At 50.4% G+C, this 26,276-nt stretch overlaps 2 protein-coding genes across 2 annotated transcripts; both read left to right on the top strand.

Annotated features, from left to right (window-relative positions):
* Positions 1–847: 847 nt before the first annotated feature.
* Positions 848–5,979, top strand: LOC132248313 (basic proline-rich protein-like). Its single transcript, XM_059721355.1, has 2 exons — positions 848–4,992; positions 5,595–5,979. The coding sequence occupies exon 1, from the start codon at positions 1,491–1,493 to the stop codon at positions 2,439–2,441; it is 951 nt and encodes a 316-aa protein (XP_059577338.1). The 5' UTR covers positions 848–1,490; the 3' UTR covers positions 2,442–4,992; positions 5,595–5,979.
* LOC132249430 (ral guanine nucleotide dissociation stimulator-like) lies at positions 2,627–26,062 on the top strand. Its single transcript, XM_059724539.1, has 9 exons — positions 2,627–2,760; positions 10,028–10,205; positions 10,417–10,532; positions 12,530–12,610; positions 16,197–16,378; positions 17,854–18,554; positions 21,133–21,201; positions 22,725–22,839; positions 25,834–26,062. The coding sequence occupies exons 1-9, from the start codon at positions 2,627–2,629 to the stop codon at positions 26,007–26,009; spliced, it is 1,752 nt and encodes a 583-aa protein (XP_059580522.1). The 3' UTR covers positions 26,010–26,062.
* The last annotated feature ends 214 nt before the right edge of the window (positions 26,063–26,276 follow it).

The raw sequence follows: 26,276 nt of genomic DNA, 5'->3' as shown, positions 1-26,276 counted from the left end.
TGTTCACAGAGAGGGTTGTTCAGGTGATCAGTCTGATCCGGCCCACACTTGCGATTCTTCCTTCGATGTTCTGCAAGTGAGGTTACCTCCAAATTGGGACAGTAGGTTACAATTTTTATTGAGCAAGTTGCCGTCCTGGGCTCCTCCTACCCAAACCTGTCATTACTCCCAAATTTGGGCTTGGATCTTACTTAACAGATTCTTTTGCTTGGTAATCAGTTTCTTTTCTTGACCATTTTAATTACTTTGGGGAATTTCCATGTCATTGAGTTGACTTTTATTTCCAATCTTTTAAAAGTCTCCTAGGGTTTGATCTCTCGGAATGTGGGATGTTTGCTTAAGGGTCGTTTTTATGTTAACTTTGTTATAAAGGCCTCTAAAGATAAAATTCAAGAGTTAAGACTTTGAGCAAAGCTAGGACCTTCCACACGGACCAAAACAATGGCCTAGATAAGAAGATAAATCTCGTCTTCTTCCTAAACTGGCTAATGGGCAACCATTACAAACATTCAAACTATTTCATTCAATATGACAGCTCTGGGTCAAAGAAAACTCATCTCAGTGGTACTAGTCAGTCCTGGTCCTCCCAGCAGCTCCCAAAAACCCACCAAACCCCCCTGAGATTTAAACCTGAGCTGCTCCTAACTACCCCCGCCAACAAAATCCACCGCGGGGCAGAACGGATCGTGCCCACGGGCAGGACCTGACCTGCTATTTCAGTTGACACCAACACAGTAAAACAGGAGGTAGAAAGAAAAGCAAAGCCCTGAACGCACCAGACCAGAGAGAGAAGCCAACCATGTCTCGGTGGGATGCTACAAGGCGAGGGTGTAGAGGGACCAGAGGTGCTGCCCGCACTGCCCCGGCCCAGCCCCGGGGATGCGCAGGACACGCGGGGACCTGCCTGGTGCGGGCAGCGCAGCTCCGCCACGGCCGCCTGCCCGCGCCCACCTCGTCCTGCCCGGTCCGGCCCGGGGGCACTCGGACTGGGACCCGGATGGGACATGGGTGGAGGGGGAGAGATATAGATACAGATCTCGGTACCTTGTATACAGAGGCACCTATGTCTACTCCACTATAACAACACGGGGTCTGTGCCTGTCTGTCCCCACGTCCCGGAGCTGCAGGACAGGGCAAGGAGGCGTTTGCAGCAAGCGGGGAGCTGGGGGTGCAGCCAGGGGCGGGGGGAAGTTTGCAACGCCCCCCGGCTCCCACCGGCGTGCCCGGTCCGGGGGCTGCAACCTCGCACCTGCTCCCGCAGCCAGCACTCCCCACCCCACTCGCTTTGAACATAAAACCCTTCTTTAAATTGCATGCACTGCCCATGAGACAAAGCTGAAGGAGCCTTAACTAAAGCGGTGGAGCATTTACACTGCCTTCTCTCTCATCAGCATCAAACAGCCCTGGACAAACCGAACAAGGGGCCTGGGAGCGGCGTAGGGGAGCCCCTCCCCCCGCAAAGTCTGTGGCAGGACACCCCGCACGCGCAGATGCCCTGCACTACTAATGTGCAGCGTTGGGGGCTGGGATCCCCACCCCAAGAAGAGTTGGGGTGCACACGGGGCAGCGCGCGCCCACACCCGGAGCCCGGCCCGAGCCCGCACCCCCCACCCCCGGCACTGCGGGGAAGGGCGTTTGCAGCCGGCCGGGCCGGGCCGGGCCGGGCCGGGCCGGGCACTGCGGGAGGCGGCGGTCGCAGCCCCGCTTGGCCCGGCCCGGCCCGGCCCGTGCGCTCCCCCCGCGGGGCCGGGCTCCCTCCCCTCTGCTGCCCGCCGGCTGCGGGGCTCGGAGCGGGGCAGCGCCGGGGCCGGGGCCGGGGCCGGGGCCGGGCAGGAGGCGGCCGGAGCAGAGGGGGAGCCCGGCCGCAGCCGCCCCGCCGCCCCCGGCCCTGCGCCGCCCGCGACCTGCCGGGCTCTTCCCGGCACCCCGGGGGCTCCGGGCCTCCGCCGGCCGCGCTGCCCAGGCTGCCCCGGGGGGTGGCGGGGGCCGCCCGCGCCGGACAAGGACCCCGGCCTGCGTGTGTGCGCGTGTGTGCATGCATATTCCCGCACGCGGGCACGAGGGTGTGCGTCTCTCCATTCTGTATGTGCATGTCAGTGTACATGTGTCTGTGCGTGCATGCATGTGCGTGTGTCTGCGTGCATGTGCGTGCATGTCTGTGCATATGTGCATGTGTGTTGATGTGTGTGCGTGTGCATGCATGTGCATTTGTGTGTGCATGTCTGTGTGCATTCATACATGCATGTGCCTGTGTGCATGTGCATGTCTGCATGTGCCTGCCTGCATGTGCATGTATGCTGTGTGTGCATGCGTGCATGTCCATGCATACATGCATGTGTGTGTGCATGCGCTCCTCTGCATGTGCGTGTGCCTGTCTGCACGTGTGTCTGTGTTCATGGCAGAAGAGTATATTTGTGTCTGTGTCCATGTGCAGAGAGTGAGTGCCTACAGTGCGCTCCTGTCTGCATGTGTGTATGAGTGCATGCATCTGTGTTCATGGCATGGAGAGCGTGTTAATGTGTCCTCATGCAGAGTGAGTAGAGAGCACACCTGTCTCTGCGTGCGTGCGTGCATGTGTATGCGTCTGTGTTCATGGCAGGGAGAATATGTGTGTGTCTGCGTGCCCATGTGCAGAGAGATGGTGTGTCATGAAGGACACGTGCCCACGGCGCTGACGGGAGCACGACGGTGGCAGCGGGAGAGTGGCGGTGCGAAGCGGGAGCTCCCGCAGGCGGCACTGGTGTTGTCAGCGGTCGGAGGGTAGGGGGTGGTGGCGAGCACTGACCAGGGGGCAGCAAGCACCCAGAGACCTTGCCAGCAATGTCGGCGGTGCGTTTTTGTAGGGAGTGCAGTGCCACGCTCAGGGGGGGCATGTGTACATGCGTGCATCCCTACACATTGCCCCTGTGGTAAGTAGAGTCACACAAGGAACAATGGTCACAAACTGACAGAGAGCAGATTTAGGCTAGGTATCAGGGAAAACTCCTTCAGAGTAAGGGTGGCCAAAATTTGGAGTGGGCTCCCAAGGGAGGCGGTGCTCTCTCCCACCTCGGGGGTCTTTAAGAGAGGGCTGGATAGGCACCTGGCTGGGGGCATCTGGCCCAGCGCTCCTTCCTGCCCGAGCAGGGGGTCGGACTCGATGATCTGTTGAGGTCCCTTCCCACCCTAGCATCTGTGAATCTGTGAATCCGTGCTTAAAGTATACCATTTTGTCAGCCTTCAGACCTAGGAGACTTCACATTTTGTCATGAGAGCACGCTACCAACATCCAAGGTGGTTAGCACGTGGGCACTGCTTTATAGTTATTTTTTTTAATGTTTGCATGAACTGATCTCCCCAAGCTCACAAAATGACTTTTTAGTCTTCTACTTCACCTCCCTTTCCCAAAGAAGGCCACGGAGCCACTATAACAAATGTATCTTGTATTTCACTCTTAGTGACAAAAGGGATTTATCTAATCTTCTTATGCCGCTGCTTCTGTCCCTGGAGTAGCACACCAAGAGAGCATCGAATCACCAACTATGGGACTGGAAGAGATGTCGGGGCCGTCTAGTCACCCCCTGCTCAAGGCAGGAGCACGCCCTACAAACCCGTCCAGCCAAGAATCAACCCTGCTCGTACGCATTGGCAAGCATGGAGATTGCACAACTCTCCTGGTAGCCCATTTCCGTGTTCCAAAAAACCTAAAAAAAATCACCCTCATATAGAGTGAAAGGTCTTATATCGAACCAAAATATCCCCTGCTGCAATTCTTGATTTACTCTGCGTCTGTTGCTGTGGCTGAAGAAAACAGGACACGTCTCCATCCTCTCCATGGCCACCTCTCATGGATTTGAAGACATCGAGCTCTCGAGGACTAATCTCACAACACAGTCGCACAACACTTGGCTCTGGGCGGTTTCCCTACCTTCCCTCGTCACCTTCTTGCTCTGCCAGCGAGTCACTACATCAATGCGGATGGGATCTAGGATGTTTCCCCACGCTGCTCGCTTATGCTCCAGCTCTGTAATATCCCTCCCCACCAGCATGGGGGCAGGAGCATTTTCCATTGCTTCTATCTCCACTTCCAGTCCCTCCACCAGATGGGGAGACGTGCTACCTGTACTTTGGATGGCATGACATTAAAAAAAACAGTCAACCAAGATACGTCCATCTTCCAGTCCGTTCATCCCAAACGAAAGAGATAGCGCCATTATCGTTAAGGAAGCAGGCAGGAAAGGTAAAATGAGGATGGCAGAGAAGGAGCATTACCTCAAGGCGCAGTAAGCACATGATATCCATGAAAGAGCCTCTTCAGACACAGCTCTGGTGAAAGGGCTGTTTGTCCAAAGGCAGAAGAGGGAGATCCAAGGGCACGGATCTGGTTAAACATTTCGCCCTCCAGAGGGGGAAAGGGCTTGAAGGGAAACTGAGGGAAGTTGCCCATGAAAGCGGTGCAATGCTGAGAGACTGGGAGGATCCACACCGTCAAAGGGCCGACAGTAGGCAGCAAGTAATACAGTGTATTTCATCCCAGCTCAGAGCTGGGAGCCAGCGGGAGCCCCCCGGCCTACAGAAATAGAGGTTACGTCACCGCGGGGAACACGTGTGAGATAGACCTGGGCCGTATGTTCTTGTGCACACACAATAAATGGTGTTCGTTAGGAGCTGTTGTTGGAGTCCCTTTCCTCATCCGCTGTCACAGTGCCCTGGAGGGAAACCCTTGCAGGGTCCAGTCCTGGTTGGAGTCCCTCCTTGTGAGTACCATCAGGTCGTGTGCAAGCCAAGCCCTGTCTCACACCCGGTGGCTGATGCAGCGGTGCGGCCGGACACGGCCGAGACGTGCAGGTGGGCTGACCCGGAGAACGTGACACGCATCACAATGGCCCCTTCTAGAACCGGCTCGTCGCCGTGCGGCTCTTGGAGACGCACACAGCAGGTCAACTGCTCCCGACCCGACACTGGTTGTTGTCAGGTCACACCCGTGTCCTTGCGATCACCCTGACCGCAAGGGTAAGTGTGGGCAAATGAGGGGGGTGTTTGCACCCACACTTGGGGAGTCCTAGGGTGGGTGACTTGTGGCTGGGGGTATTGTCACTTTTATGCTTTCGTTTCTTTCCTAAACATGACTTCAGTCCGCTCCAGTAGCAAGCCAAGGACTGAAGACTAGGTGTGCTTGCCTGACATGGGGGGAGGCGGGGGGAGTGCTTGGAGCGATGATGTTTGGCGGGGCAGGCATGGTGAGGGGTGCAGCAGAGGGGGCAGTGAGGATGTGGATGGTTGCTTTAGGGTTTCCATATTTCCAGGTCCAAAATGCAGGACACCTGTCACATGGCGGAGGGGGGACAGGGGATATGACAGCGTGGGGGCAGGGACATGCCAGTGCCCTGTCACTGCCCATGCTGTTGCCCCTCAGTGCCAAGCCACAGCCCCCGCCAGCCCTGCTGCTGCCCCTCACTCCCAACCCACTGACCCCAGCCCTGCCAGTGCCCCTCACCCCCAAACTGCAGTACCCTGCCCCCCGGGCCATGATGCTGCCCCTCACTCCAGACATCAAGTAACTGGGAATTACTGGTTGTGGTTTCAACATGCTCTTCCTTCTTTCTTTCATACAGCTACAGAAAACTGGAGAGCTTGTTATCCCAGGATACAACCATGGGATCCTTTGGAGACACAGGAAGGTAAATCAAATAGAGATGTCAATTCTCACTGTTATACGCTCTTTTTGCCTCGCCGAATTTGAGAGATTCAGGTGTTACTTGAAGAATGCAGTGCTCAGCAGATCTTCACAATGTGTGGTAAGGAAATGAGTAGTGCGTGTGATCAAACACTCCTGTCGCTGTTGACAGCAGCACGTGATGTTAAATGTGATAATGCCATCTCCGTGTAACGACTCTGTTTTCATGGCGAGGGGAAGGGCAGGGAGCTGCACTGGAAAGAAGATGGCCCAGCCAGGTGTCTGTGCATAGCGGTGGAGTGAGCTCTGGGGCAGGGCCAGAAAAGATCCCCTGAGGCCCGCAGACGACAATGAAGCCTTACTTCATTTTCATTTCCCCTCTTTATTCTAGGGAAAGAGAAGATGCTATTGAGGCTAACTTGGCCCTGGTTGAGCACTGAGGAAAAGGGCTGAGGGCTCAACCCAACAAGAACAGTTTTTCTGTTGGCTTTTTTGGTACTTGAACTGACCCCTAAATTCTGCTTCCAGTTTCATTGGTTGCCGTCCATTGACTCTGGGGGATTTACATAAGCAAAACCTGATTATTAAAGTGTTTTGTGTTGGATGATAGCCTTGAAGGGTCCTCTTTGGGGTCTTCTTCTCCTTTAATGCCTTAGTAGTCCCATCGATGCACTGTTTCTTTTCCAAGTTTCCTGCTTTAATCTATTTTAAAAATGTATTTCTATGTGTTTAATTGGGTGTCCAGCCTGGAAGAAACTCCCCGCAGTGGTGGTTCATAGCTTCATAGATGTAGGGTGGGAAGCGACCCGAGCAGATCATCGAGTCGGACCCCCTGCCCTGGGCAGGAATGAATACTGGGCTCATATGAGCCCTGGTACGTTGAAGCTCATGTGACCCAGCTGGGTAGTTATCCAGGCTCCTTGGAAAGACCCCCAAGGTAGGAGCCAGCACCACTTCCCTTGGCAGCTGGTTCCAGATCCTGGCCGCCCTGACTGTGACCCTGAGGGGTGCAGTCACCTCCCTTGGAAATCTTCAGGAGAAGACGGGAATGTCACCGCGCCGCGGTCACTTGACCCCCTGTGTCTTGTCCTGCCTGGTGCAGGGGTGGACCCGAGGATCGACAAGGTCCTTCCAGGCCTGACAGTGCATGAATCGACGAACAGTTTGCTCCCCACGTAACATCCTGGTCTCCCCTTCTCACGCTGGACTTCAGGCTCTGTGGGCTTCTTTTGGATTTCAATTTCCATTTTCTAAACGAGTTGATGCAAACAGTCTCCTAAAACTTGCTATTTAATATCATAACACTTTTCTTTCATGCCTTCCTGCTTCCTTTTTTTGTTAAGAGGTCTGGCTCTGTGGCAGTGTGCTCATGGTCCGTGTCTCCATTATGGCATGCTTTTGAAATTAAAGTAAGGATATACATTTATTTAATTTTAACTTTAGGATCTTCCCCATTTTTCTTTACACAATTCCTCTTTCTAAAACACACGACCACGGCACTAAGTTGAAATATTCTTCTTTATGAATCCTGTGGTATTAATACCATTGGACTAACTCTGGGTGTCCGTCTTTCTACTGCCTGCTGGAGCGCGGTGATGTCCAGGCTCTGGCAGACTCGGTTCATATAGTTTGCTCCCACGTGCTGCATTTCCAGCGTGTCAGAGCAGGCTCCCTGCCCGCGTATAGGAGCTCATAGTGACTCACTGAAATAATAGAAAAGTTTTTGCATTTTGCTTTTAGTAATGCATGCTTTCAGCAATATTGTGCTCACCTTCTGTATCCATTTCTTCAGCTTTCATTTTAAGGGTTTTTGTCTTAAGAATGATACATTTCATCTATCAGTTATCAAAATTAGACTATATGCCATTAAGAGGAAAACAGTATTCATTCATGAGATGCTGCAGGAGATTTTCAATCGAGGACAGAAACATACTGTGTCCTAGGCAGGCATTTCTAATTCGTCATCCTCTCAGTGTTGCCTAGGCGCAAAGCTCTACTTTATAAATCCTGGGGGAATCTCACATCTTCCAGCAGTTTGGATGAGAGGTTTTTTCATGGACTCCTCCTCTCCAGGTTGCTGTGGCACAGGCTGTTTCCCTCCCGTCCATGTTACCCCCTTATGGTAATTCAGACCATTGCTCACATGAGAAAAGATGATCAGGACAGCGGTTACTAGAACTTCATTTCCCTGCAATGCAAGAAGTGTTTTGTCCTGCCTACAATGTAAATGCAAAACACGGAAATCTTCACCACTGTTTAGTCTTCCTGAAACTTAATTCAACATATCTCAGCTCAGAGGACACAGAGTAAAGTAGATGAAATGAAGTTAAGTTAATGATCCTCGCATTTTCTTTTTAACTTCTCCCTCTCCCATTGACATGGATCTTCTGCCACCTTGGCTGCAATGCTTGTGGTTCCCCTGTCACTTGTGCACATAATTCAGCACTAGTCCTTCACTCCTGGAGAGACCGTCCCGTCATTTCAGACCTGTCCCCTGGATAACGTCTTTCCATCGTTCCCCCTCCTTCTTCTCCCCCAGGCCCTAGCTATCAGGTGTGCTACGTGTCTGTGTATCTGCCGGGGGTGGCCGAAGGTCAGTGGTATGTCCAGTCTGTATTTTGGGAAGCACTTTGCAATCTTTCAGGATGAATGACGATGCATGGATATAAAAGCAGGGCACAGTCATTAGGAGTGTGTCTCCACATGCAGGGGCATGCGGTTGCCACAGCAAAAATAGAGGTGACATAAATTTCCTTTATGCTGCGGTGCAAGCCCTTCCACATGGGATTGGTGCAGGGCAAGCTGTCTTGGGTGCGGGTGGGAGGCTGGAGCCAGCAGCTGTGCTGGCCCCAGCAACTTGACTTGGGGCCTCCCAGGGCAGCAGTGGCAGCAATCCTGCTGCTTGGAGCCTGCCCAGGTGCCAGAGCATAGCTCTGTCCAGCCAGGCTCTGTTTCTGGCAGCACACGTAGGTGCCATGTGCACTGTGCCACCTTTGATTTCTTTTGTTTTTTGACACCAGGAGCTCCCAGTGTCAAATTTGGGCACCACACTATAAATCTGCAGCATGGCAAAGGAGTGCATGTGTGCCACGTGTGGTCTATGGGGCCTGAAACGGGTTTGAAGTACCACAAACTGCATGTGCACACTCATCGGGACACGATTGATGTGTGCAAAGAAATGGCACAATGCATGTTGATTTATTTTTGTTTTTGTCTCTCTGATTTATTTTTGTTTTCTTTTGAAAGGTATACATGTGCTTAGCACCCAGGCAGTGTGGGTAGCCGGGTCGTTCTTGGCCCGGATGGAGGTGGGCAGTGGGGTCTCGTGGGGTTTGGTCCTTGAACCGGTGTCATTTAATATTTTCATCAGCGATTTGGAGGAGGGTATGGAAAGCACCCTCTGCAAGTTCGCAGATGATACTAAGTTATGGGGAAAAATTAATACACTGGAGGGCAGGTAGCAGATACAGGCTGACCTGGACAGGTTGGATCAATGGACGGAACAAAATAGGATTGAGTTCAACAAAGATAAATGCAGGGTACTGCACCGAGGCAGGAGGAATCCCCAGCACACCGCCAGGTTGGGGCATGACCTCCTCAGTGGCTCAGAGGCTGAGAGGGATCTTGGAGTCACAGTTGACTCCAAGATGAACATGAGCCGGCAGTGTAATGAGGCCATCAACAAAGCCAATCGCACCTTGTCGTGTATTAGCAGATGCATGAGCAACAGATCGAGGGAGGTGATGCTCCCGCTCGATGCAGCACTGGTCAGGCTGCAGCTGGAGTACCGTGTCCAGTTTTGGGTGCCGTACTTCAGCAGGGACACGGAGAACCTGGAGAGGGTCCAGAGGAGGGCCAGTCGCATAATTAGTGGTCTCTGTGAAAGACCCTGTGAGGGGATGTTGAGAGATCTGGATTTCTTCAGTCTTTACAAGAGACGGCTGAGGGGCAACCTCGAAGCCGCCTATAACTTCATCAGAGAGGATGGCAGGGAATTGGTGATGCGCTGTTTACCAGAGCACCCCAGAGAGTAACTCAGAATAATGGGTGCAAACTAGCGGAGAGTAGATTCAGGTTTGACATTAGGAAGGCATTTTTTATAGTAAGGGTGGCCAGAATCTGGAACTGGCTTCCAAGAGAGGTGGTGCTTTCACCCAACTTGGAGGTCTTCAAGAGGAGGCTAGATAGGCACCTGGCTGGGGTCCTCTGACCTCGGCCCTCTTTCCTGCTGAGGCAGGAGGTCGGACACGATGATCCTTCGTGGCCCCTTCCGACTCGACAGTCTATCAATCTTAACACCTAATCATCTTGGCTCCTTACGCTATTGGAAGTAATAACTTCCAATTAACCAGGTTTTGAACTCCTCAACAGGGCAGAGCAGGAGGAGGACTATGGGTGCAGCTGCATCCCTCTGCCTTCTTTCCTCCAGCGCCTCCGCACCCGAGAGCCGAGGCCCCGAGGAGGCAGCCTGGAAGGGCAGGAGCAGCTATTTGACAGCGGAGACTGGAGGACCTTGCAGGCTCAATGGAGGCAGCAGCTGCAGCTGCAGGTAAGTCTGTGGAGGAAGGGGACAGGGCCGTGGGTTGGGGGCAGATGGAGGCCCCAGTAGGGCTCTGGGGATGGAGGACAGCAGCCACTCCAAAATTCACCATAGCCCCCCGACCCCCCACCCAGCACCACTGCCACCCTCCCCGAGTTTCAGAGCGGGGAGACTGCTTGTTTCATGACTGATGTCATGATTTTCTTCTTTTGTTTCACAGGTCATGCAGAAAAATGTAGATGCTCTTCTGGAGGATTTTGGGAACATACATACATTTTTCGCAACATACAGGACCTTTGCCTCTCCTGGTGAGGTCCTAGAAATGCTCCTCAGCAGGTAAGAGCCAAGAGCTGTGGAGGAAGCTGTGATGGCCTTTAGAGGTGGGACGTTGCAAGAAATGATCTCAAATAGTTTTGAAGATGGCATACTTAAGAAGTTAATGCTATGCATGTATTTCTAACGAGCTTGAAAAAGTCAGTGTTTCAGTTGAAACAGGGTTGAAAATGCCTCCTCAGAGCTGAGTACTTCCTCAAACAAGGAGACCAATAAGTAAATTGGACTGCTTGGTTCCTTAGTGGAAAGAGAGGACAGCTGGAGGCAAGCAGTCCTCCAAACAGCTCAACACACTGCTGGGAAAATCCAGAGTTAACAAATCCAGGCTGTCGCTGTCCCTCTGCGTAACTCTTCGCTGCATGAATCGGCCTGTGCTGGATCAGGACCTTTCTATCTCGTCCCCCTGCTCTCTGCAAGTCCGTTCATAGTGTCTGAGGAAGGCCAACAAAAGTCTGTAGCTCTCTGAACAAGTTATTGTCTCAGTGCCACCCTGCCCTGCCTCCTTCCTGCCCCTAGCAGTGGTCTCCAGAACAGGTATAAAGCATACCATTAGGCACCATGTCTCAGCATTAAATTCTCCCACAAGCATATTTCAATGGAAAATGTGGGCAGCCTTTAATATGTATAGATTTGCAATGGCCAAGTTTTTCCCTACAACAGTCGGTTAAGAAGACTTCTATTTTTCCTAGCAGCAAATAATTAACATCTTTATTTTGCAACTAATTCTTCTAATGTAATGTCACACGAAAGGGTGGGCCAAATTGTACCATTTAGTTGCTGGAAATGCCCTGGTGTAGAAGGAAGCAGAAGAGGGAGGGGGACAGGGCTAAGACTTGACCTCCTTCCTGTCCTCTTTGTAGTGATATGCCACTGAAAGGTGATATCCATCTGAGAGTGAACAGCGAGAGCAGTCTCAATACTCTCACGACTTCAGAAAATGCGACAGCCCCTCTCCGCGTATGGAGAACATGAGGGGCGGAGGGGAAATCTTATCACAGCAGCCCTTCCCCAAAGGGCAGTCTCAATCTGGTCCTCAGCAGGATGAGGGTGGGCTGACAGCCGGAGAAGAAATTATGTTAAACCAAAGTCCTGTAGAAAGAGACTCCTTGGGGCACAAGGGTGCTAACTACAGGGGCTGCCTGCCTCCTCGCTCCACTCTGTAGCACCTTCGTGCCCGGCCAGTCCCTCCATTGCCCAGTGCTGCCCCCGAACTGGGACTGATGCTCCCTTTCAGCCTGGGACTCTTCTGCCCTGGCACAAAGTGCTGTGGTCCTGGGTGCACGTGCAGATGCTGTGCCTGGGAGCAGTTGATTCTGGCGCCAAGTGCACCAGAGTTTATGGCTCGCCTTAATGTCACGTGTAGATGCACCCGATGTGTAACAGCCTCTCTTTGGTGCTGGACTAAGCCAGCAGCCCTGGGGTGGGAGCAGGTCTAGTTATCACCGATCTATATGCAGTCTTCTCCTTTCTTCCAAGCCCTCCCACCTTTCCAACGACAAGGTCTGCTAATCTAGCTCTTCCATTTAACCAGATCCCCGCTTTGCTGTCCAGCCTCACTATTAGAAAAAAAACATTTTATTTGAGTCTCAGTGAAAGCGTGATGTAGCCATGATAGTCCAGTAATTATGGGAAAGGCAGGGATTTCTGAAGAAACCTCTCACATCTTTTACTCTGCTCAGGGTCACAACGTGATCCTTGTCCCCCCAAACTGGCCAGATTTGGTTTCCTCTCTGACTTGGGGAGTGGTTTTCCTGCTGCTCTTTTGTGCTTTTGCAGACTAATCAGAATAGTGATAAGAACGTAAATGGATATGACAAGGACATTTTACTAAGGCGTAGTTACGTTCTTGTCCGTCGTGATCTCTGATCACACCTGCTGGTCCTGTTACCCTGATGGGCTGTGCGGTCTAGTGGTGCTGAAGAGTCTAGTGGTGCTGCCCTTCCAAGTATGTTGCGCTTGGTTTTTAAATAACTCTCTAAAATATCCATTTTGATTTTTAGGCATGGAAAGCTGGAGACCTTGAGCTGCAGAGGAGATGAAAGTCCAGATTTCTCAGCGGACTCCAGGGCAGTCCTCGGGAAGTAAGTGTGCTGTACAGCAAAACCTCAGTCAGGATTCAAGGGATGTGGTAAAACTAATCATCTTTCATATATATTTATATATACATATATATATATATATATATGTTTATATATATATATACACACACACACACACACACACACATGCACACAGAGCCATCCTTATTGGTATCAGCAAACAATTCACTGTATCATGCCTACATTAATTGACACAGACTGGGATGCTGCCCCAAAACTGAACAGAAACTGTCCTTTATTTTGGGGTCAATAATTTCTGGGGGACAAACAAAGCATGCTTGTTGCCCTTGCTTCTTTTCACCACATGTTATGCAAATATGCATGTTATTGTCTGTTGTGGATTTCATTTTCTATTCTGGAAATGCCAACATACTTTAGGGGGGATGTAGCCCTGATTGTGCTTGCATGTGATGCATGTGTGTATGTCTGTGAGCATGTGTTTGTGCATGCATGTGCCTGTGTGCACACGTGCATGTGTACATGCATGTGTGTGCACACATCTTTGGCATGCACAAGTGTGTGCTTGCATGTGTCTGTGCATGCACAAGTGTGCATGTATCTGCATGCATGTTTCTGCATGACTGTATCTCTGTGTGCTTGCATGTGATGCATGTATGTGTGTATGTCTGCGTGCATGTGTTTGTGTGCATGCAGGTGCCTGTCCCCCAAATCCTACATGCTGGAATTTCTTAAGCATTGGTTAATTGTTCATTTGATTAATCATTCATCCTTGTGGATTTTTAAATTGTGTTTACATTTGGATGCTCAAAATGGTGAAACTGAACCTTTCTTAAATGAAAAAAGAAGATGTCTTCTTCTGCCTCTAGTTCCATACGGACCATTACTTAGTTTTTAAGAGGCAGGAGTCTAATGAACCTTCCCTCAGCACATCTATAAATTGTCATCTGCATGCTCTGAGGTTTGGTATGCACTGGCAGTATAAAGGACTTGAAAGATTATATTTGATCCCCCCTTGTTGATCCCGCTGACTCCCTTCAGCTCTCGGCAGTGAGTGTATGGCTCTGAGTTTCTCTATAAGAGTGCTAGCACAGCTTCCGGCAAGTAAATTAACACAGTTTCCCACATTAAGTAAATTGTCTTAACTCCCATGATCTTGCTTGTCAATGATTAGATTTAAGCAAGGGTTCAAGTAGCTTCAATTCTTTCATTTCTTTTGGGAAAAAACAAGTTCCACATCCTTTTCTGTCGTGTGCCATCTCGTCAGTACCCCAGGACTAGTAAATCCAAGACGAGAGTCTAACTTCCAAGCCCTTACACAGCATCTTCCCTCCCAGAAACAACCTTTCTACAAAGTTTCATGAATAGGGTTTTTAGTTTTCCGAAGTTTAGCATTGCTCATTCCTAAGACATTCTGGCAGGGGGGTGTTACAGAGAAAGCCACAGGTTTTCAAACCACACTACAAAATGATTATTAATACTTACCATTACACGCTATAAAATATCTGACCTACCAGTCCCACCATCGGGAAATCCTCTTAACTGGGTGGCTATGGGGTTGTGAAGTGCGAGTAGGGCATGTTCTGGGAAGCAGCAGCTGTTGAGTCTGGACCTGAGATGGTCGAAGCTCGATCTTATCTCTAAGTCTGATGTTAATAAAGTGCTGAATAACCTGCTTGTCTTTGGGTTTACTTGGGAAGAAATATGAATTAGTGGCTAAAGTAATGGCCTTGGAAACCAGGACTTCCTGAGGCTACTGCCCACTCTGGAACAGATGTGTTTTAATCCCCTATATACTTTGCTTAAGGCTTTATCAGAGCCTCTGGAAACTGCAGCGGGGAGCCGCAGCCAGTCTTGGTCCCAGTCCTGATCTGGATGCATGGGGAGGGGCAGTTTGGGTCAGGGCAAACCCAATCCAGATGTGTGGGGGAGGGGAAGGGAAGAGTGGCCCGGATGTGGGGGATGGGGGAACAGCTGGATCCTCCCCCTCTATGCGACACTGGTCAGGCTGCAGTTGGAGTACTGTGTCCAGTTCTGGGCGCTGCATTTCAGGTGGGACGTGGACAGCATGGAGAGGGTCCAGAGGAGGGCCACCCGCATGATCCGGGGACAGCAGGGCAGACCCTATGAGGAGAGGCTATGGGACCTGAACCTGTTCAACCTTTGCAAGAGAAGGCTGAGGGGGGACCTGGTGGCCATCTGTAAACTTACTACAGGAGACCAGCGGGGTTTGGGAGAGACCTTGTTCCCCTGAGGGTCTCCCTGAGTAACAAGGAATAACGGCCGTAAGTTGCTAGAGAGTAGGTTTAGACTAGACATCCGAAGGCACTGCTTCACAGTCAGAGCGGCTGGGATCTGGCACCAACTCCCAAGGGAAGTGGTGCTGGCTCCTACCCTGGGGGTCTTTAAGAGGAGGCTCGACGTTTACCTGGCTGGGGTCATTTGAGCCCAGTTTTCTCTCCTGCCAGGGCAGGGGTCGGACTAGCAGATCTACAAGGTCCCTTCCCACCCTACATCTATGAATCTATGAATTGTAAAGTGGGTTTGCATTATGCAAATGTGACTGATGTGCCGTGCTCCAGGAATGCGTGTAGAGAAGAAATCGAAGGAAACCTGTATTTACTGTCTCCTGATACAAGAATTTAGGGCCACCTCATTAAATGATGAGGCACCAGGTTTGAAACAACCAAAAGGAAGCACTTTTCCACACCTCACTAATTTGTGAAACACATCACCCCCGGATGTTGTGGAGGCCAGTACTATAACCAGGTTCAGGAAAAGATTGCAACTACCCTTTCGAAAGTTGTCAATCTGGGGCTGTCAGTCATAGGGCTTAGGGATGTCCACGTGCGTGGTGACTTAGCAAACATCGAGACGGAGGATGCATCTCTCTATTCACTTTCTCCTACTTGTCCTCCAAAACATTTGCTCCTTACCACTTGTGGAGACAGTGTTGTGAGATAGCCGGGCCTCTGCTCTGAGCCAGATTGTGATTCTTACGGTCCTATGTATCATGTCTGTACAGGAGAATGGGCATTATTCCTGCCTGTCTGTGGGAGAGCAAGGGGAGAGACTGGCAGACCTCAAAAGCTGTGGTAGTGACTTAGCAGAAGTTTACCCACTCAAGTAGGCATTTCTTCTTTGTGTGACACTAGGAGAGAAGCACTGCAGAAAGTGGCCCAAATGTAGCAAGAAAAAAAGAAAGCAAGAAAAGTAGAAAGTGAGAAAGCCAGGCAATTTGTGTGTTGTGTAAAGGTTGTGTTTGGGGCAGGATGTTCATGTTTTCGTGTGTCTCTTTTACTTTGTTTGCTGTAATACTAGATCAAATTGGAGGATGGTGATATCGCTAAAAATAGTTATAATTGTCCTATATTTTGCATCTTGAGGCTACAATTCAGTGTTCATTCACTAGTTTGATGAGTAATTAAGAGTGGTAAAATGTGTGTCAGTGAGTTTAGACCAGGATTACGGAAAAAGGTGCCCAGATCAGAATTCCTTGCTTGCTCATAGCAGAAGGAATAGATTCATCTTTTTATACAAGTTTGAATGACAAATATCACTGTTACAAAGACTGATTATGACTGGATTTTGTCAATGTATTTCTTTTCAGTCCAATCATCTTCTTCTTGAAAACTTGGCTGCACTTCAGCCCTGAAGATTTCAAAGAGCCGCCGAAGTACCACACACTGCAGAAAGTAATAGCACACCTGAACAAGAACGTCCCTGGCTGTGACATGGAAATGGAGGCCAAACACCTCCTCCACCAGTTTCAAAACGAAGCAGAAAATGAGAGTAAGTTATATTTTTTTTCAAGCTATCACTTCATCATCTCCGAAACTGCACTAAAGAATTGCATTTTGGGAGGTAAATGTTAGCAACAATTATATTGCCAGGGCCTAATCCTGATATCACTTACACGACAGGATCAGGCCCTGTAGACTTTTGGGTTTTTCTGGCTCTGTCCCTGGTGAATCTCTCCTGGGAGAGTGGGTAAAGAGTGGGTAGAAATACAAATCTGCAGTGGGGAATCACAGGCCTGGTCGTGCGGATTGGAAACTGGCAACTTGGCATTTCAGAGAATTTGCCAGCGCACAAGAGTCAGAGCAGCAGCCAAGAGGCAAATTGCCTTTGCATTTTCAGCACCTTGGAAGTATGGCCAAAGCTGCTCTCTACCTACTTCTCCCCTTGCAAAGAGAAAAATCTCATCAGGTGTTACCGTGCTCTGACCAAAGGCAGCTTCAGGCAAAGCCTTTTTGTCGTGAAGCATGTCTTGCTAGTGACCACCATAGCACAGGAAGTGCGTGTGACTGTTGTTTCCTCTTTGAGCGATGGGCTTCTGACCTCCAAGGACAGAGAAATAACTTACATTCCAGGTCAAAGACCTGCTGAAACAATGGTGAGCTGTGGCAATACAAGAATGCTATATGTCCAGCGTCAAATTGACACACGGTCCTTAACCCAGTTAGAAACTTTCCTGTGGCAAATCACTTGCTGGGTATGCTTCTTGGACCTGGTGCAATGTGTTAATGTCTCGCTTTGGCACAGAAGTGAAAGCAAATGATATATGAAATAGAGGATACAAAAGCAAAGCAGTATTTTAACCCCATAAACTTGACCTGGTGGATGTTCCAGAAAGAAGGTGTTATTTTAGAATTGGGTTCACCGCCAGATAAACTCAGGCATTTAAAGGTGGATAAAAGATGCATTGCATCCCTCAAAAAGGGAGTTCCCCGGCCAACTTTTTCTTCAGCCCCAAAAACATTCATATCTCCAAGGTTGCTAATAGGTGTCTAATGAGGTTCTGTCCTGGATTTGGTTCCAGTGGGCCAAGAAAATGTTCAGGTCTATGTTTCGATCCAACTCTTGTTCAAAGCAAGCAGAAGTTTCCAGGGGTTTTGTTCTTGCATTTATTTCTTGTAGTAATATTTGAAAAAGGTTCTTAAACTTTGAGTGACAGACACCTCACTTGACTGAGAAGTGTCAATGAGTTAGACTATAGGGGAAATGCCAGTGGAAATTAAGAGGTTAACATCTTGTAGAACAAGATTTAGAGTTGATTTTACTGAGTTAAGATAAAGAGAGAGAGAGGGGAGATGCCAGCTGGGGAGGGAAGGAATCAGAAATGGAGGACAGAGAGCTGATTTTTGTGAACAATTGTTAAAATTCTATTTATGTGGCTTCTTTTCATAAACTATCCATACATAACTAAGGCTGGTACAGCCATTTTCACTCACCTCATTTAGCTCAAAATAAACTGGTGTATCTAGGCCAGCCTGGGGACCATCCTGCGGACCAGCCAGGAGACCAGCCCAAGGGCCAGCCCGGGGAACTGCCTGAGGTCCAGCCCGGGAAGCAGCCCAAAGGCCAGCCCGGGGAGCAGCCGGAGGACCAACCTGGGGACCATCCCGAGGGCCAGCCAGGGGCCCTGCCCGAGGACCAGCCCAGGGACCTGCCCGAGGTCCAGCCTGGGGAGCAGCCTGAGGGCCAGGTGGAGGACCAACCTGGGGACCAGCCCGAGGGCCAGCCCAGGGACCAGCCCGAGGCCCATCTGGCGGACCGACCTTGGGACCTGCCCGAAGTCCAACCCAAGGGCCAGCCTGGAGAGCAGCCCGAGGGCCAGCCTGGGGACCTGCCCGAGGTCCAGCCCGGGGTGCAGCCCGAGGGCCAGCCCGGGGAGCAGCAGGAGGAACAACCTGGGGACCAGCCCAAGGGCCAGCTAGGGGACCTGCACGAGGTCCAGCCCAGGGACCTGCACGAGGTCCAGCCCGGGGTGCAGCCCGAGGGCCAGCCGGAGGACCAACCTGGGGACCAGCCTGAGGGCCAGCCCAGGGACCAGCCTGAGGACCATTTGGGGGACCGACCTTGGGATCTGCCCGAGAGCCAACCTGGGGACCTGCCCAGAGTCCAGCCCAAGGGCCAGCCCAGGGACCTGCCCGGGGACCAGCCCAGGAACCTGCCTCAGGAAAAGGTATGGTCTAGAACCTTTTGTTCAAAGTATTCAATATGAAAAGGGGATGAGGAATTGCCAATATTTGTCTTATAAGTGAAAATTGAATTTCCACATGCATTGTTTACTCCTGTCCCCCAGAAAGCTGTTTATAGCTGTGACCAAACACAAGTGCACGGCTGCAAACAGCTTAAATGGCCCACTGGGTGAAAATCTGGCCCCTCATTGCATGTGGTGTCAGCTAAAGATGTTTCAAAACGTAGTGTCTTGTGTAACGTGTGTCTGCTGGGGCTCCCAACCTGTGGGTGTTTTCAGAATGGGAGGGGGGCAAGGGAGCAGGAGTTCAGTCTTAGGGTTTTTCAGCCCCCGCTACAGAGTGTGGCCAGTGTATTACAGGCCCCCCAAAGTGGGGTGGCTCCAATTCACCCACTCCACCCCTCAACACCAGCTGCAGAGCCCCAAGAACAAGCTCCCTCCACTGCCTTTCCCCACTCCCATTCTGAAACAGCCAACACTGGCACAGAGCTTGGCCCTTGTTGTGGAAACCTGCTTGCAGGCTCCCAGCGGGCAGCTAGATCCCCACCCCTCCAGACCAACAGTGAACTTCTGTTTGGTCTCGGGCAATGTAGGAACTCAGAACGCTTTGCAAAAATCATTCTGAGTTAGAGCTGGGAGCTCCACTTCTCTCTGCACCCTTACGGCACGTCCACACATGCAGCATGTGTGCTTGCAGCATCTCAAATAGGAGCGGCATGTATTTGAGCCGGGGATTTCTGCCTCACCAAATGCCTGGCCACACCCTTTGGTGTGGGGCAAGTTGTGCCATCTGGGGCAAAATAAGCCCGCCCAGCTCCTCCCAGATCTGCAGTGAGGGGGAGATAGAGCCTGGGGCCAGCAGCTGCTTGCAGGAGTGAGGTGGGACAGGGGGTGGGGATAGGTGTGGTGGGATTGTGGGGGGGGCTGTGGGTGAGCGGGGACTGTGGGAGGATGCTGCTCAGGTAGGGTGGGTCCTCTGCCCTCCAACAGGGCATAGCTCCCCAACACAGCACATGGACTGCCGCCCCCAGGACCACAGCATTCCCCCCCTGCCAGGCCCACATGCCCCCTGCAGGGCCCACAGCTCCCCCACATAGCCTACCCCCACAATACCTCAGCCCCCCATGCACAGCTCGCAGCTCACTGGGAGCAGCAGTGAGCACTGGGGCACTTGGGGCCTCCTGGCACATCCCCCCATGTGGCACAGCAGTGCGGCTTGGCACTGGCCGCTGCTCTGCCACATCACCTGGGCCCACTCCCGGAGACCACCTGTCATGCTGGCCCAGGTCCTGTGTGCATGGGTACCACGTGCCATCGGGTGGGGCCTGTTTCATGCACACAGGACCCATCCCGCCTCAACACACAGTCCCCGTGAGGGGCACGGGGCACCCGCAAGTGACAGCATGAGTGGCCCAGAGCTACCCAAAAGCGCATGGTGCTATACTAAACCAGGCCAGGCCTCGGCTGAGTTGCCCTGCCCCCCCCAGTGAGGAAGGGATTGGGGCTGGGGCTGGGACTGGGACAAGCTGCCCAGCTGGGGCAGGGGGATGTGGGACTTGGGGAGGGGGTTGGGGGTGGCGCGGCTTGCTCTGGGTGGAAGGGGGCAAACAGCAGCAGGGCATAGCCCCCACTCCTGGCACTGCCGCACTTGCATCCTGTGCCCCCTCACCCCAGATGGGCAACTGGCGGGCGATGCCCTACTGCCACTTACCCAGCCGGGGCAGAGAGGCACAGGATGTGGGCACAGCAGTGCGGGGAGTGGGGTCTATGCCCTGATACTGCTTGCCCCCTTCCGCCTGGAGCAAGCTGAGTTTGCATTGTGCCCCTCCCTGCCATCCGTCCTGGCTGGGTAAGAGGCAGCGAGGCATATCCCCCACTCCCCGCACTGTTGTGCCCGCATCCCAGGCTCCCCTGCCCTCCTGCCCCTGTCCCATGCATCCCTCCCCAGCTGGGCAGAAGTCAGAGGAGTCTGTAAACACAAAGGAGTGCAGAAGATGGAAGCAAAGCTTCCAGGGTTTTGGAATATTACTTTCCATATCACAACCTTGCCCAATAGGTAATGGCAGAGAAAGGTCAGTAGGCGCATCTGCCCTGCAGGAGCTCCTTCCTGAGCAAAGCTCATTGCGCAGTCAGGAATGCTACCGTTTCTTTCAGCAGACAAGGTTCTTTGGCTAAAAGTGCTGTCTTTTATTAGACCAACTAAACACCCATTTCAAACGGCAAAAATCAATATCTTCTGTGTTTCAGGGGTGTTAGTTGTAGATGGAATACTAAATATGAATACTTCATTACAAATACCAAACCAAGTTACTCCTGGAGGTAGGACACCACCACTAACAACATTCAAGTACCAGGCATAGACCCAAAATACCTGCTTCTGGTTCTGCTCTTTCATCCCTACTGCTTCCATCATGTTTCTGACTTTTTCCCTTCATTTATTTTTCATTATTTACCTCTCTGAATGCTCATCATCTCCTTCATGCGTACCTTCCATGGCCGCGTGTTCATCACCTCCTCCTTCCTCCACCTCTGATCTGCTCTGTCTGCACCTTACTCCCAGAAGAACGAAGACGCCTACATCATTCACTGCTCAGTGCCGAACAGTCAAGGTGTTGTGTACAAAGGCATTCTGGTAAGTGATGTGGAAGAGCTGTGTAGATTTATTACAGGATGTGTTTTCACTCGGGATGACAAGTTACATGTAAATTCTCTGCTGCTCTGATTCACACCAAGACAAAGCTTTGAAATATTAGGGGCCACCTCATGCCCTTGATTCTTAGGTGAATTGACATGGTTATTTTAGTAGTCAAAGTACATTCCACCTCCCAAACTTTTCTCTGGGCTTTCAGCTGGATAATATCCACCACTTGTCCTCAGTCATTGACTAAGGTACCAAGAAACCATGCACGCCATTTGTATGAATGGGCGTGTCTGCACAGGTAGGCAGACAGATACACTGAAGAGCAGCTTGGTGGCAAGTCACCGAAAGATGCTGTAGAGCACTAGAAAATTAGGATCCCAAAGGGCATATACTTCTAAATATCATAGTGTATTACCCCTCATTTTCTCTTATAGAAAAGTAGAGCTGGAAGAGACCTCAGGAGGCCATCTAATCTAACCCCCTGCTGAAGGCAGGATGATTCCTAACTAAACCTTTCCACTCAAGTTATGTCTGACCTATTCTTAATACTGCAGAAACCAACCTCCCAGACAACTACTATTCTCAGTGCCCAAAACACCAAGAAGAACCATAACCTGCTACAGTTAAAGCAAGGAGGCGGAGGTCCAATCCCAAATGTGGTGCTTGGTAGGACCCCGAGCAGAGAAGCAAAACCCAGGAACTTGTAGGTTTTTTTAGTTCTAACAAGAGCAATCAGCACACCCGAGTCCAAATCCCCAGCCAAGAGACAGTGTTCCCAGTGCGTTTGCTGTCCTTCCCAGTCTTGAGTTCTCTGCAAATTTGCTCAGGAAGCTCTTTATTCCTGCATCCAAATCATCTGAACAGCAGCGGAGCCAGGGCAGATCCCTGTAGGAGTCCACTCAAAGCCTCCTGCCGTTCCCACCTGGATCCAGGCAGAATGACCTTTGCTTGTGGCTGCTGAGCCAGTTGTCTATCTGCTTTGGAGTCATTTGCTTTTCCCCATGTTTCTCCCAGTTGTTTGTGAGAAGGTTGTATGGGACTTTCCAGTGAAAGGGAAACCGTTTAGAGGGAAACCCTGGGCCAGATGCATGGTGAGGGAGATGCTGCTTGTGCCATCTCACTGGCCCAAGGTAGATTTAGGCAAGTAAAGCCTTGATGGCATAGGACCAGCCTAGTGGCTTCTGAGACTCTGCTACGTGTGGGTGACCATGCTGCGATGAAAGATTTCCGAGAGACAGAGGCAAAATAAAACAACATTCATAGTGGTCTTTTTTACACTAGGGACAAACCAAATCTAGAGACGCAGCTTGGTAGAGTAAAAAACACACAGAAACCGTCACCCTTTGCTAGGATGTTCTGTGCACAACACTATTTCCATCTCTCTGTAATTTCCATTTGTGCACTGTCTGTACCTCAGCGATGAGACACCAAACCAACATGCCAGATAGATAAAGTGAAAACAAATGTCAAGAAACAAGGAAGTAAAATATTTCACTGCAAAATGCTTTTTCCAGTTAACGAGCCAAGACACAACTAGAGATGTGATCTCAAAAATTATGAGAAAATATGATCTGGACATGGAGGAAGCTGGAAACTACCAACTTGTGCAGGTCATTTCAGAACACAAAGGTAAGAGAGCAAAACTTTTTGCTGGTTCAAATATCCTCCTCATATTTGCAGAACATGCCTATGAATCCATTTTAGAAATAGTGCAGTGCTTCATCTCATAGCCAGGTGGAGTAGACCTCCCTCTTGATTACCTGGTAGGAGTCAGCACACCTCTACTCCCCTTTGGGATGTCATGCGTGCAGCTGGGGAAGACTGACAATTAGAGATCCAGCGCTGACATGTGTCCCGCTGTCTGAAGTCAGGGCCAAATGAAACAGAAGAAAGGTCTGGGAGCGTCACCTGTACCCTGACTGGTGCCCAGAAAGCCACAGGGACGACACAGTCCAGATCCACTCCCTGAAATCCATCCTGCTTGAAAAAAATCTACGACCTCTGCACCAGGAATTTGTGATGACTTGTGTAATCTCCGCATCACGGTATTAATTCTGGTGCAGCACAATACAGCCTCCCTCTCCTCCAGTTAGTTAAGTATGGGCTGAAGCCGTTTTTTGTCCTGATATGTCCCGTCTCCTTGTGAGTGATTACATCCTTGACTTCAATAACTTCCTGGAGAAGACTGAAGTTTACTAGATGTTTCAAATGGGCACAGCTCCTTTCTTCCTCGTGCATGTAAACTGAGTCACAGGGCTATATCCCACTTCACCTTGTGTGCCTAACCAGCGTGGCCACAGCCACATAGCTGCCGTTTTGGATAGGGTTGTGCTGCAGCTCAGCATGTTTGGAGCCATGAACAGGTCAGATGCGCTCACTAGGCCGTACTATAAGTCATGACATTTTGGCTGGCCAAAAGCTCATTGGAGAGGTGGGAGGAGAATGAGGGCCCTCCCATACTTTAATGTTCAAGCTAATGGGAAGGCTACTCATCCAGGGAGCAGGACACCCAGGGCCTAGCCCCACCTTCCAGAGTTAGGAAGTATTTCCTCATTTCCAGCTTAAATGCCCCCTGTTGCAATGGAAGCCCGTTACTATACCTGCTATCATCACAGACAACTAGAGATCCTCTTTACAAGTAACAACCCTTTCTGAAGATTTCTAACACCCCCTCCATTTTCTCAGGATTACATAATCCAGGTCTTCCAACTTTCCTGTCTAGGACAATATTAGACCCTTCCTCATTGTTGTTGCTCTTCTCCAGACTCTTTCCAGTTCATCTGTTTGTCGTAAAGCACGATGCCTTGAACTGGCCACAGTTTTCCAGCTAAGGCCTCCCCAATGCTGAATATCATTGAAAAATGGTTTCCCCTACTTTGCACACAACATGCATGTTAATACAGCCCCATATGCTCTTGCTCTTTATCAGTTTTTGTAAGAATATTGCAGTGATGACTCATATTTAGCTTGTGCTCTACTCCTGTAACTATTATACTATCCTTTCATTAATTTAAGACCATTTTTTCCAATTGGTCAAGGTCATTGAGAATCCTCAACCTATCTTCCAGATCATCTGCTGTCCTACCTCGCTTGGCATCATCTGCAGATTTCCTAAGTGTATGCTCAGTTCCTTGAGACCTCTAGGACACATTTTATGTGGACTGAGATAAGAGGTCATTAAACACATTGCCTTTTCCGTATTGAGCAATTTTAATTCCCTTTCCCCAGTCAGTAATGGACCTGCACTTCCTTTGGTCCTTGACATCTAACTTCACAGGATGCTTGCGTGTCTCGGACTACCTGTATTGCAGTGCCTTGGTCTGCCTGGAGTTTTCCTTTCTTGTCATCTGTAGTATTGTAGCTATGTTTCTACATTTGTAGAGATTCCTTGTTAAGTTTCAAGTCACAAAAGCATTTGCTGTTTAGACAAGCCAGTCCGTTGATGTGATTCTTAACCTTCCTTACACAGGGATGGCATATCCTAGTGCCCTTAATATTCTCTCGAAGGTACAACCAAATTCCCCGATTCCTTTTTCCTTTAAACTTACTGTCCATGGGATCCTGGCCACCAGTTGTTTGAGGTTTTGCATGCCCACGCTAATCTTTACTATTTATTTGAACTATTGTCATGCCAAAAGCCAGACTTATGGTCAAAGACCCTACTGGGGAAAGCACTGTATAAATCCAGAGCATCACCCACAGAATAGCTTCACCTTCACAGAGGGCTACTGGATTGTAGGCATTGTACTTGCAGTGTTTGGCAAGCCCTAAGCCTGCTGAGTATCTTGAGTGGCAGGAGGAGAGTCTACCATCAATCCCTGACCATTGCGAGGTCAAACTATCATCACCATCAAATCAGCAGCAGTATCAGGCCCTGCACTGGATTTACAGCCCTCTTTCAGAGCCAGTGAAGAGAGGGAGGATGCAAAGGGAGGGGAGAAAGCCAGGTTGAGCAGGTTTCTTTCTGCTCGCCTCTGGGACCCAGCAACCCAACACCCCAGTGTCCCCCCTCCCCACACAGGCACCTTTTTGGAAAACAGCTGTCTCCCATTGCTAGCAGACAGGGACCTGTGAGCTCAGGGAGCAGCAATCTCCTCTGATGCCAAAAGGCAAAGTTCAATCCCTGCTCTTGGTTAATGATGAGGTAAAGGGGTTATTTCAGCTGAATGGAAAAGAATTTGCCTTGACCTTTTTGTTGAATAAAGGACCCAACACATGCAAGCTGTAGAAAACCACACATGGAAATGATGCATTAAGGAAGCAAGTCAAATGATTGCCTTTCAACCTAAATGTACAGCCCTGTGTGTATACGTCATGCTACTGTCTGTAGTCAATGATCTCAGAGCCAGAAAACTGTTTCATGTAGTGCACAGGTAAGTTTGGTGTTATCAGACTTCCAGAAGCATAGTTTTGGACGGTACAACATCTTCTCATACTTTTGCTGGTGGGAAAGGAGATGTTATAATTAGTAAAAACCAAATTAAAGAACCTTATTTGGACTTCTAAGTGGCATGTGTCCAGCCAGCATGCACCTCTGAATGCTCACCAGTTTTCTATGCTTGCTTGCAGTGCTACTATCCAGAGTCAATCACTCGACGCTTCTTTGCTTTTCTCTTTCTGCAGAGCTAGTCTTCCCACAGGAAGCAAATGTGCTTTCTTATATGAACAGCCAGGGGAACGCAGACATCAGCCAAAGAAGAAAGCCAGCTTTCCGTGCCTCCCCATTGTCTGCTGCAGCCAAGAAAAAGAGGAGGCGCCTACCTCGCCTCTTTAGAGGCAGCAGGGTCAGACCCGAATGAGAGCATCCTGACAAGGAGCTGACACGAATACCATTCTCAGGCTGGGGGAGACTGGGAACTTGTGGGGGGTTGGGGTGCAGGCATGGGAGGGATGGGGTCAGGTGGGAATGGGGAGCAGAAGGGAATATAATTTATGTTCAGGAGGGATGTTGGGCACAAGGAGTGGGAGGGAGAGGGGGAAAATGGGAGGGAGGTTTGTTACAAGGCGGGGATAAGGGTAGGGTTTTGCAATTGCAAGAAAGCAGACCCCTGGGTGGGGGAAGGGGT

Source organism: Alligator mississippiensis, chromosome 1 (assembly GCF_030867095.1).
Source record: "Alligator mississippiensis isolate rAllMis1 chromosome 1, rAllMis1, whole genome shotgun sequence".
NCBI classification, from domain to species: domain Eukaryota; kingdom Metazoa; phylum Chordata; order Crocodylia; family Alligatoridae; genus Alligator; species Alligator mississippiensis.
Note: the sequence above shows the minus strand (reverse complement) of the source record. Positions and strands in the feature narration are given on the sequence as shown.

Excerpts from the sequence above, each read along its gene's own strand:
- LOC132249430 (XM_059724539.1), top strand. The coding sequence starts at position 2,627 with ATGTGCAGAGAGATGGTGTGTCATGAAGGACACGTGCCCACGGCGCTG. Across the intron at positions 10,206-10,416 it reads GGCAGCAGCTGCAGCTGCAG|GTCATGCAGAAAAATGTAGA; the intron begins GTAAGTCTGTGG and ends TTTGTTTCACAG. Across the intron at positions 21,202-22,724 it reads TTGTGTACAAAGGCATTCTG|TTAACGAGCCAAGACACAAC; the intron begins GTAAGTGATGTG and ends TGCTTTTTCCAG.
- LOC132248313 (XM_059721355.1), top strand. The coding sequence starts at position 1,491 with ATGCCCTGCACTACTAATGTGCAGCGTTGGGGGCTGGGATCCCCACCC.